The following is a 13,143-nucleotide window of genomic DNA, read 5'->3' as shown; positions in this document are numbered from 1 at the left end:
TTTATCGATCGATTTGGTAGAGGGATTGAATAATCATCCTTTTCTCTTGTAGAGGGATTTTGATTTTTCCTGAATCAATGTTTAATATTATAATATATTATATGTTTTTTAAAATATTATTTATTATGCTATAATAGGCAAAATAATACTTATACAAACAAATCACGCCGTTATAGAAAATTTTAATTACATATATACACACATAGGATATAAGTAAAGATTATTCATGAATTATAATAATTACTCCATATTGCAATCTTAAACATGTAAGTGGAGGGTTCCTTAGTGACCATTTTTTTTTTTTCATTTAAACTCAAGCTATATCATTAATATAAAATAAAATATCAATATACCAACAAGTATAAAGATATTTCCAATCTAAGAAATATAGCATGTATGATTTTTTTAAATAGTATTTTTATTTTTCATTAAATTTGCATTGATATTTTAAAATTGTAGATCTATCGAACAACCCTTTCCTGTTATTCATATGATTTTAGGTTTATTCCATCTTCTTTTAACACCTTCACACGTAATGATTTTATACCTATAGGTCGATGCATTTATAGGTCAATGAACGAGATAAATATAATAAAATAATAATTCTCAAATATTTTCTTTTATCCTTAATGTATATTTATGTTATTTTCTAGCAAGTGTTGTCATATTTATTTTTCTAAATAACTATTTTACATGTAATTTTACTTCATCTTTCAAAATTCAAAATATAAAAATACATTTTTTTGTTTCCATATTGTTATACTCGCTTTCGGATTCAATTATTCTAAATTCGTGTTGGAAAATTTAATTTTAGAAGTAAAGCGCTTGCTGTAAAAGGTGATTCATATTCAGACACAAATTCAGGATTTCAAAAAGATGAGTGCACTATTATAAAAATACTCCGAGTGTAGATTCACACATCTACATTTAAATTCTTTTAGAAAAATATTAAACCAACACATATAACATATGATCTAGGGAGGAAAACATGAGTTCACGTGAACTCAGTAACCCTCACCTAGATACGCCCTTGTTCATATTTCACCTACATAGTCCAAACCAACACATATAATATACCAATAAAAAGAGAATTTCACTTATAAATTAACATTACATCCGGAAAAATCGCATATATATAATAATTGGCGCAGCCACATAAACGGAAGGGTGATTAGTTGAATATCTTCATCAAAATTATAATAGGAGTATATATATATATATATATATAAATACATAAACTATCTAAGCTACATACTATACACATCAAACCTTAAACAACCTTGACAAATTAAAATTATATCCGGTAAAATTACCTATAATCAAAAATTATTTTTCATACACACATATTAAGATAAATCTTGAAGGTCCTTAACAAAAGTTTTGATTTTGTTTTTACCTGCTGATCCTAGTAATTCTAGTTAATGCATCTTCAATAATACCATGTGACCAATTATCAAATTTTGTAAATTCAGGATCATCACCATATATTTCTTTGACACATTCTTTGCAAGTTTCCATATTTTCTGATACTGCACTAACATCCACATTTGCTTTGTAATAATTCCCTTCATTGACATCTTTTAATGTACTTTTCATTGCGTCGACTGCGTCTTCGTATACCTCTTTACATGTTTCTAGATAATCTTTTTTGTACTCGTCTAGCTCGATAGCTAAACGCGTCAGAACAATTCTTTTTACGAATTCCTCAGTTTTCGCCATCAATGAAACCATGAGGGAAGTAACAAGATTTTTTATTTTATTTTTATTATTGATAGGAGAAGGTCTAGGGGGAATTTTTAGGCCATTTGCTATTGTTATTTGAGATGAAATGGAGATGGAAATTAGGGAAATAATAAGCAAAATTCTTGAAAATTTGTTCATGTGGAGATCAACCATTGTTTTTATTAAACCTTTTTTCCTTCTTGTAAAATTTTTTGTGATAATAATTTTGTAAAGAAGAAAAAAAGGGGAAAAAACAATGAGAAGAGAGAAATTTAAAATTAGAGAGGCGTTAATTTATACGTAAAAAGGAATGAAGACTTGAACGGTAATACATAAAGGTAGAATTTGTTTTAGTTTTGTATAATTAATGGTTTTAGTTTTGTATAATTAATGGTTTAGGTTTATAGATCTCTCACTTGTTTATTCAGCTAGTTTTAGTATACGTGTTTCACGCGTGTAATTTGTTTCAATGAGTTTAATTTTATAAAATCAATTCGATGTGTATTTTTCGGTGAGAAACAATTTGTGTTTAACTAATAAATTTAGAGACAGAGCGACTACTAATATTTTACTAACTATTAGTGTTTGACTAAGTTTTTAAAAGTGCTTTTAAATGTATTTTTCTCAAAAATACTTTTAAAACAAAATTATTTTTTTTTAGATTCTGAAAATAGCAGAAGTTAAAACTCGTTTTGCTTGTTAGATTTATTTTAGTTCAATCTCTCATCCTTGGACCTAAGGTATTTTCAAACATATACTTAATTTAATGCGTATGTAACTACAATGTCTTTCATGTCACTTAATCTAGGACTTTATAATCAATTAATCTTTTATGATTTAAAATAGTTTTTTGATGTGTGCTTTAACATAGATTGCAAATTCATGTAAATGATGAATATGATTAATTGAGTAGCAACTTAAAAATTTAAATCAAACTGACAGAATTTTTTTTCTAACCTGCAAAAAAGAAAAATCACAAATTGACCTCATAATTCTTTCCACGAGATATTAACATACGTTATAATTTAATACATGTTCATACTCATACTAAAATTTTCAATCGTTCTATTAACCAAGTACAAATAAATATAAATATTTTTGTTCAATAAAAATAACAAATCTGAAAATCACAAAATTGAAAATCCATTAACAAAAATAACAGCTCTAACTCATAAAGTTCTATAATAAAAAATATAATCATAAATCTAGAAAATATTTGAAGTTGAAATTGAAATAACATGATGTTATGTAAAACTTACATTACAAACATTCACAAAATAAGATTACAAAAAAATTATAATAAAAACAACATAATATTTAATATGCTTTAGTAAAATAACCTACATATTGAAAAATTAATATTACAAATACAAAATTTAGAGAGAATAAATCTCTCCAAAACAAAACTCTTTACTTGTGAATGTTATTGTATAGAAGTCTAAAAGAATTAGATCCCATTTGGATAAGCTGAAAAAAAATTCTTTAAAAGTGTTTTTTAAAAGTGCTAAACTTATTTTAAAAATAAACAGTTAAGTGTTTGGATAAAAGTGTTGAAACCGAAAAAAAGCTATTGATGTGTTTGGTAAATAATGATTTTAAGCACTTTTTTTGTTAAAATGGCTAAGATACACTTATAGCTGTTAATAATATATAGAGTTGATTATTATTAATTTTTATTGCTAAAATGATTCAAATTAAAATTAATATATATTTTAATATATATATATATATATATATATATATATATATATATATTTAAAAAATATTTTCATTAATGACTATTAATTTATGCACTAAAAAAATATTTTTTTGAAGAGTTTAAGTGTTAAATGTTTGTGTTTGAAAAAGATAGTTATATATTAAAAGATTATTTGTTTCTTCATGGTTACGTTAAGATTTCGGATAATTAAGGTGCAATATACGACACTTTCATTTTCTTATTAAATTAGACTTGTTGCTTTTAATCTTCGAGGATAATATTAATATATATGTCGAGCTTATCATTAAGCAAAATATATATGTTACTAATCATTATAATTACATTAATAGATAAATAGTTTCATACAAAAGAGGTACTAATATGGCTAAAGTAAGTTCGCCATAAATACAAAAAGTAAAAATATTCAATTAGTACAAGCATTAAGCATTAAAAATATCATTAGCAATCATATCGCGAAGCCACAACCAATGCACATTAATAATTAATTTTATATTTAAACACATATGTAATTTATAGATCACACAAAAATAACTTTATCGTTACCAAAAATTTCAATTCAACTTAATGAATAACAAGCAAACACCATTTAAGAGGTAAATGTAATATCACAAGTTCGAATTTTATGACTTTTACCACTAAATTATTTCATGCGAAAAATCCACTTTCTTCATTTTATTTTATGTAGCTTAATTTAATTGGAAAGAAATTTTTAAGAAAGTGAGAGAAACTTTTTAGTTGTACAGTTTTAGACTAAAAATTATGTGTAGTATACCAAAATATTATTTGAATTTTGTGATTTAAATATATCATATATTATTAGAATTGAAAAGTTGATAAATATAAAAGTAAATCGTTTTTAAAGTAGGATTAAAAAGAAAAATAATAACATAAATTTAAACAAAGGAGTATGATATTTTCGTTAGTCCCTATTTGCTTACTACTCCATCCCTTCATCCCAATACACTTTGAGCAGCGGCGTGGTTATTTGTTGGGAGAAACGGAATTGTTGTGAAGTGAGTAGTGTTAGTAGTGATGAAAAATTAGGGCTAAAGGGTAAACTTGGAATAAGAAATAATTATAAGGGACACAAGTGTAATTTATTTTGTCAACTTTAAGCTACAAAAGAAAAAAACTTAGAATCATAGCTTCTTGTTTTTGGCTTAAAAAAAGTCAAAATCAACTTTTTTAAAGCTATTATAAATATTGCCAAACACCATTTTAAGCAAAAAACATCTTATAAGTTGTTTTGACCAACTTATAAGCTAATCCAAACACCCACTTAATCAAATATGGAAGAAGTATGTTCCAAAAAAATATATTTTGCATAAAAAAACTTTAATTATGGTAGAAAATTAAAGCAAATCCTAATAAAAAAGAAAAACTCTAAATCTTGAAAAAAATATGTGATAATTAATATTTATTTGAAGTCAAAGTCTTGTTTAACCTCTCCTTAATAGAAAGTCCTTAAACTCCAAAATTAAAAGTTTATAACCATGTACGATAATATATATGACTTTAAAAAGAACTTAAATAAAATAATATTTGTTATAAAATAATAAAGAACAAAGAAGAAGAGTAGAGAGAATATAGAGAGTAATTGTTATTTCTCTTGAGAGATGATTTACAATGAAGAAAACCTTTCTATTTATAGGGAAAATTTACTCCTAGTTTCTGAGTAAAAGACAGATACTTCAAATCCTAATAGACATCAAGTAGATCTTGATAGACATTCACTATAATTGATATACATTAATATCATAACACTCCCCTTGAATGTTTAGAAATATGCATATATGTTGTCTCATTAAAAACTTTACTAGGAAAACCCAGTGGGACAAAACCTCTTAAGGAAAAAAGAGTACAACGCGTATTAACTTCCCTTAATAAGAACATCCTTGAATTTTTGCATTTCGATTTTGTGCGTCATCTTCTTGAAAGTTGTAGTTGGAAGAGACTTGGTGAATAAATCAGCCACATTATCATTTGAACGAATCTGTTGTACATTAATAACACCATTCTTTTGGAGCTCATGTATATAGAAGAGCTTTGGCGAAATGCGCTTCATTCTATCTCCTTTTATGAATCCTCCTTTAAGTTGTGCTATGCATGCTACATTATCTTCATATAAAATTTTGGGTACTTTGTCACATTTCAAGCCACATTTTTCTCGAATGAGATGTATTATGGACCTCAACCACACACATTCTCGGCTTGCTTCATGAATAGCTATAATCTCAGCGTGATTCGATGAAGTGACTACGATAGACTACTTTGTTGATCTCCAAGATATGGCAGTACCCCCACATATGAACACATAGCCTATTTGAGATCGAGCTTTATGCGTTTCAGATAAGTACTCAGTATCAGCATAACCAACAAGATAGGAACTGCAATCTTTAGAATAGAATAAGCCTATATCGGTAGTCCCTTTTATGTGTTTGATCCCATTCAAATGTCTCCTAGTAGAAGCAGAACTATACCTTGCTAACAAATTAATTGAAAAGGTTATATCAGACCTTGTAGTATTTGCAAGATACATTAGTGCACCAATTGCACTAAGATATGGTATTTCAGGACCAAGGAGTACCTTATTCTTTTCTTGAAGTCGGAATGAATCCTTATTCACATCAAATGATCGAACAACCATCAGAGTACTTAATGGATATGTTCCATCCATATAGAATTGTTTCAACACCTTTTCTGTGTAGGCAAATTGATGGACAAAGATATCATTTGTTAAATGCTCAATTTGCAAACAAAGGCATAACTTTGTCTTTCCGAGATCTTTCATCTCAAATTCTTTCTTTAGGTAATCAATTTCCTTTTGAAGCTCTATTGGAGTTCCAATAAGGTTTATGTCATCGACATAGAAAATAAGTATAACAAACTCCGATGTTTTCTTTATAAAAACATATGGGTAAATTTGATCATTCGTATAACCTTCCTTAGATAAATATTCACTAAGACGTTTATACCACACACGTCTAGATTAATTCAAACCATATAATGATCTTTGCAATCTAATGGAATATATTTTCTGAGGCTTTGAACTATATGTTTTCGACATTTTAAATCCTTCAGGAATTTTCATGTATATATCATTATCAAGTGATCCATATAGATAGGTCGTTACCACTGTCACACCCCCTTTTTACACCAAAAAGATTGTATTGTGGTTTGAAAATTTTTTTATTATTAAAGTAACAAAAACAATTAAAATTTATTTCGAAAAGGGATTATTTACATTTTTTATTCAGAGTCGCCACTTGGCATAATTAGGTGTGCCAAGTCACCTTTGAAAAATCCTTTTTAAAATGATTTGGCTTTGAAAAACTGGTTTGCGAACAGAGATTCCGACTAAGAAATTCTGTTGACCGAGGGAAAGGTGTTAGGCATCCCTCGATCCCGTGGTTTGACCACGGTCGCTTAGCGGAGTGTATCGGCTAATTTGGCACTAGAATATATAAACCACATAAATACACGCAAAACAATCAATCAAACAAACACAATTCAAAACCAAAATAATATCCGAGTTATACATCCCAAAAAATAGAAAAATATGGAAATATAAATCCTATTCTAAACTAATCCTAGAATCATGCTTTAATGATTTACCCGTGCCTTGGGCCTTCATCACGAGCCTCCTCTGTATACATGATGCTTCGGAGCATTCCCCGGATAAATCAATACAAATCCCTCAGGGTATTTCCTGGCCAAATGGGTACAATTTTAATTTTTGAGCGATAAAATAGAACAAATCATTCACACACATATTCAAACACTCAACAAATCATTATTCCTGAATTTGCCTACCAGCCTAAGTTTGCCTACCCCCACTCGACTTATCATGATACTATCAAGTTCGATTAACATTTATTTCAAGTCAAACAATAATTCATCAATCAAACCAATCGAAAATTACCTTTTTATCAAGTTTCAATTCTCGTTCCGCTTATTCCCAATCAATTAACCAATTTCAATACAGGAATCAACCAATCAAACCAGACAATTATACGAACTCAAACACACTCCAAATTTATATTGTCAACCTAACATAAGCCAACAAAATCACGACATAGAGCATCACATCACGATAAAAATAGAAAGGGATTAAGTTGAAGAATTGGACCTCAATTTTATTTCAATCCCTAAATTGTTTGACGACGCCAACGGATGCAAATACCTCAAACCGAACCTCAATAAATGAAAAATCCAAACCTCGGTATAGCTTCACTGTTTTTCACCAAAATTGCAACAAAATCCCGATGACTAACAAATCCTGTTTATACTTTTCGATGAGGGTTCGATCGAAAACAAGAGAGATCTCAATATGGCTAGGGTTTATGATTCCAGTTTCCCCGGACCTCTATCAAGCTTGGATGAGATAAAATTGGGAAAAAAGATCGATGACGATGTTTTACGGCGAACCAAGTTGCCGAAACAGTGACCAGCGACCTGAGACACTCACTGTCTCTCTCGATTTCACTCTCTCTTTTAGATCGACCTTTGTATCATGCGTGTGTGAACTAACTCAATCAAATTTATGTGTGGGTGTGAATTGCAGAATCCCATGAATTATCGAGTCTTTGAAAGCAATGTCATTAATCCAGGAAGGAATGGGAGAAGATAAAGCCCCAGAAAGTATAAAGAAACCCTTGATCATAGTGCAAGTGCCAAGAGATATGTTGATTTAAGTCAGGATAAACCTAAGTTGACGGTGGTAGAAGCTCCGGGTAAGCCCACCTTGACAGTGAAAGGAGCACTGGAAGCACCTATTATCCTCAAACTGGTGACCCAACCACCGATAGTTGATACGAAAAGGGTTCCCTAGAAATATGGGTGGAATCTGATGACCTATCAGGTGAAGAAAGTAGTGGAAGATGTAGATGAGGCAGGGAGTTTAACTCGGTCAGGAAGATTCTTCGTGCCTGAAAGTTTAAGAAAGTCCAAGCCAATTGTGAGTGGACCTTCATCTATTAAAAAGCCTGTCACCGAAGAAGAAGTCGAAGAATTTTTGAAAAAGGTGAAGTTTCCAGAGTATTCAATAATAGATCAGTTGAAGAAAACCCCTGCTCAAATTTTCCTTTTATCTTTGTTGTTACATTCCGAGGAACATCGTGATATTATACTGAAGGTATTAAATGAAGCATATGTTCCTAGGGAGATTACAATAAATCAGCTTGAGAAAATGGTTGGAAAAATCTTTGAGGTCAATCAGATCAGCTTATCGGACGATGAATTGCCTATTGAAGGTACGGGGCATAATCGGGGCCTTTACATTACAGTGAAGTGTGAATATTTCTACGTCACTCATGTTATGATTGACGGAGGTTTAGGTGCAAATATCTGCCCTATTTATACTTTGCAAAAGTTGAATATTGGTGCTGAGAGGATCAGGCCCAACAATGTATGTGTCAGGGCTTTCGATGGTGCAAAATCAAATTCCATTTGCAAAATAAAACTAATGCTAATTATAGGGCCTGCCGAATTCGCCATAGAGTTTCAAGTATTGAATATCGAATCCTCTTACAATCTATTATTGGGTAGACCGTGGATCCATAAGGCTAAGGCGGTTGCATCTACACTGCACTAGATGATTAAGTTTGAGCATGACAGGTAAGAAGTGGTATTCACAGTGAAGGAGATTTGTCAGCCTATGAAGATTCTCCCTGGTCTCTTATTGAAGCAAACAATGTAGAGGAGACATTTGTCTATCAAATTTTTGATACAGTGTCAGTGGATCATATCCTTGAAGGGCAGGTTATACCGGGGCCACAATTGTCTTCGGCTTCTATCATGATGGTGAGTGAACTTTTGAAATACGAATTCGAGCCAGGAAGGGGATTGGGAGCGTCTCTGTATGGTTCGTCTCATATGTCCGAGTGAGAACATGGGCACTTTTGGTCTGGGATTTGAGCCTACGACTGAAGATCTGAAGAAAGCCAAGGGAAGGAAAATGGAAACATGGTCACTCCCTCGTCCAATGCCACTACTCAGTGAATCATTTGTTAAGAGAGGTGTCACGAAGCAGGTCAAATTTAAAGCTGATTTGGTTGATGACTTCCAGAATTTTTTTATTGAAGTTGATATGGTTGAAGCAGGAGAAGATACCAGTAAGGCAGGTGTGTAGTTCATAGGCCCAGTTGTCCGTCTCAACAATTAGAAAGTCACTCTTCTCCCTGTCAGGAAGGAGTTTTGGTAGTTCATTTTATTTTTCTTTCTGTTTATCCGAGTTATTCCAGGGTTGTAATTCGGAATTTAGCTTGTTTATATTCTGTTGTTTGTGTTTAAACCCTCCTATCTTTTCCTTTTAAATGAAATGTAATGTCCCTCTTATTTTGTGTCTAATACATTTTGTTTTTGTCCTTTTCTTTATACAGTTCTCTTTATGCTGATTCTAATGACATGACATGTATGCAGAATTTTCAGCCTGATCTCAAAATCCAAACTAATCAAGATATAATAAAGCAAGAGGGGGAATACTATAAAGAAGAGGCACTAGAAGAAATAAGCAAAGAGTTGGAACAGTTTGAAGACAAACTGAATCCTAATTTGAATGAAACTGAGCCAATCAATCTAGGAAATCAAGAAGATGTTAGGGAAACTAAAATCAGTGTACATTCCTTTCCACAGTTAAAATATGAAATAATTCAAGCATTAACTGATTATAAGGATGTTTTTGCATGGTCTTATGATGATATGCCTGATTTAAGCACTGAATTAGTGGCCTATAAATTGCCAACTGATCCCGCATTCCCTCCTGTCAAACAGAAGTTGAGGAAGTTTAAAACTGATGTAAGTATTAAAATCAAAGAGGAAATCATGAAACAACTTGAAGCCAAAGTAATTCGAGTGGCTCGTTATCCCACGTGGTTATCCAATGTTGTTCCTGTCCCAAAGAAAGATAGCAAAATTCGGGTATGTGTTGATTACCCTGATTTGAACAGAGCAAGTCCGAAAGATGATTTTCCGCTGCCCAATATCCATATTTTACTGGACAACTATGCTAAACATGAAGTTGCTTCTTTTGTGGATTGCTATGCCGGATACCACCAGATCATTATGGATGATGAAGACGCGAAGAAGACGTCTTTTATCACACCATGGTGGACCTATTGTTATCGAGTGATGCCGTTCGGTTTGAAGAATGCTGGAGCAACATACATGAGATCCATGACCACTATGTTTCATGATATGATGCATAAGGAGATTGAAGTCTATGTAGATGATGTGATTATTAAGTCAAAAAGTTAGGTTGACCATGTTAAAGATTTAAGAAAGTTCTTTGAAAGGCTTCGCAGGTATAATCTCAAGCTCAACCTGACAAAATATGTATTTGGAGTTCCGTCTGGAAAGCTGTTAGGGTTTGTAGTCAGCCGTTGGGGAATTGAATTGGATCCCTCAAAAATTAAAGCTATTCAGGATTTGCCCCCGCCCAGGAATAGAATGGAGGTGATGAGTTTTCTTGGTAGACTGAACTACATCAGCAGGTTTATTGCTCAACTCACAACCACTTGTGAGCCCATATTCAAGTTGCTGAAAAAGAGTGTTATGGTAGAATGGACTGAAGAATATCAGGAAGCGTTTGACAGAATCAAAAGGTATTTATCAAATCCGCCCATGCTGGTACCATCGGAGCCTGGTAGGGCTTTGATCTTATATTTATCAGTCATGGACAATTCTTTCGGTTGTGTCCTGGGTCAGCATGATATCACAGGCAAAAAGGAGCAGGCTATTTATTATCTTAGCAAGAAGTTCACCACATATGAGGCCAGGTACACTCTTCTTGAAAGGACGTGTTGTGCCCTAACTTGGGTAGCATAGAAGTTGAAGCATTATCTTTCATCCTACACTACTTATCTTATCTCCCACATGAATCCGTTGAAGTATATCTTTCAGAAGCCTATGCCGACAGGTCGATTGACAAAGAGGCAACTATTGATTACCGAGTTTGACATTGTGTATGTGACTCAAACCGCCATAAAAGCTCAAGACTTAGCAGACCATCTTGCTGAGAACTCCATTGATGAAGAGTATGAACCACTAAATACATATTTTTCTGATAAAGAGGTGTTGTGTGTCGATGAAGTCGTTATAGACGATGATCCAGGTTGAAAGTTGTTCTTCGATGGAGCTGTCAACATGAAAGGAGTCAGAATAGGTGCAGTCCTTATCTCTAAGGCGGGGCAATATTTTCCGGTAACAGCGAAACTTCAATTTTATTGTACCAATAACAAGGCGGAATACGAAGCGTCCATTCTTGATTTGAGGTTAGCTGTTGATATGGGAGTCCAGGAACTATTAGTGTAAGGGGATTTAGATTTGCTCGTCCATCAAATTCAAGGCGATTGGGAGACACAAGATTTAAAGCTCATACCGTATCGACAATGCTTGCAGGAACTATGTCAACGGTTTATGTCAGTAAAATTTAGGCATATTTCGAGGATTCATAATGAGATTGCTGATGCTTTAGCCACTCTGTCTTCAATGCTCCAACATCCTGATAAAGCCTACGTCGATCCAGTGCATATACAGAGTCATGATCATCATGCTTACTGCAATGCGGTTGAAGAAGAGCTCGATGGAGAACGTTGATTCTTCGATATCAAGCGATACATTCACTCAGAAGAATACCCAAGATACTACTCCATGGCTAGTGGATTTTTCTTAAGTGGGGGAATCTTATATAAGAGAACTCCGGATCTAGGACTTTTAAGGTGTGAAGATGCAAGAGAAGCCTCGGCTATCATGGTTGAAATACACTCTGAAGTATGCGGACCACATATGAACAGTTATGTCTTGTCAAAGAAGATACTTCAAGCAGGTTATTATTGTCTTATAGAGCGAGATTCTATTCTTTTTGTTCAGAAATGTCATCAATGTCAGGTACACGATGATCTGATAACATTCCCCTCCTGCTGAGTTACACGCGATGTCTGTCCCATCGCCTTTCGTAGCTTGGGGGATGGACGTGATTGGGTCGATTGAGCCGAAACCGTCAAATGGGTATAGATTCATTTTGGTAGCCATTGATTACTTTACAAAGTGGGTAGAAGCAATAACTTTCAAGTCAGTAACAGAGAAAATGGTGGTAGATTTTATTCATGCCAACATCATTTATAGGTTTGAAGTTCCAAAGATGATCATTACAGATAATGCTGTCAATCTCAATAGTCATTTGACGCAAGAAGTGTGTCAACAGCTTAAGATCGCACACCGAAATTTCACTCCATATCGTCCAAAAGCTAATGGCGCAGTGAAAGCCGCCAATAAGAATATTAAGAAGATACTACGAAAAATGGTACAAGGGGCAACTCTATATTTATTGGTGTATGAGACAGAAGCAGTCATTCCTGCAGAAGTTGAAACTCCCTCTCTTTGAGTCATTGTGAAAGCAGAGATTGATGATGACGAGTGGGTCAAAACCCGACTGGAACAATTGAGTTTGATTGAGGAAAAAAGGCTAACGTCGGTATGTCATGGCCAATTGTATCAGAAGAGAATGGCTCAAGCATATAATAAAAAGATACGACCCAGGCATTTTGAAGTTGGTCAGTTGGTATTGAAGCGTATCCTTCCTCACCAGGTTGAAGCGAAAGGCAAGTTCTCCCCAAACTGGCAAGGTCCCTTCATTGTGAAGAAAGTGTTGCCCAATGGAGTCTTATATTTGACAAACATTGAAGGCAAAATAGCAAAAATGG

General features: G+C 32.9%; 1 protein-coding gene across 1 annotated transcript; it reads right to left on the bottom strand.

The window, feature by feature from the left end:
* Positions 1 to 1,182: 1,182 nt before the first annotated feature.
* Positions 1,183 to 1,969, bottom strand: LOC107847443. The gene has a single exon (XM_016691727.2). The coding sequence runs from the start codon at positions 1,894 to 1,896 to the stop codon at positions 1,393 to 1,395; it is 504 nt and encodes a 167-aa protein (XP_016547213.2). The 5' UTR covers positions 1,897 to 1,969; the 3' UTR covers positions 1,183 to 1,392.
* Between the last annotated feature and the right edge of the window lie 11,174 nt (positions 1,970 to 13,143).

Source organism: Capsicum annuum, chromosome 1, assembly GCF_002878395.1.
Source record: "Capsicum annuum cultivar UCD-10X-F1 chromosome 1, UCD10Xv1.1, whole genome shotgun sequence".
NCBI classification, from domain to species: domain Eukaryota; kingdom Viridiplantae; phylum Streptophyta; class Magnoliopsida; order Solanales; family Solanaceae; genus Capsicum; species Capsicum annuum.
Note: the sequence above shows the minus strand (reverse complement) of the source record. Positions and strands in the feature narration are given on the sequence as shown.

Bases quoted from the DNA above. Each gene is read 5' to 3' on its own strand.
- LOC107847443 (XM_016691727.2), bottom strand. From the start codon at position 1,896: ATGGTTGATCTCCACATGAACAAATTTTCAAGAATTTTGCTTATTATT.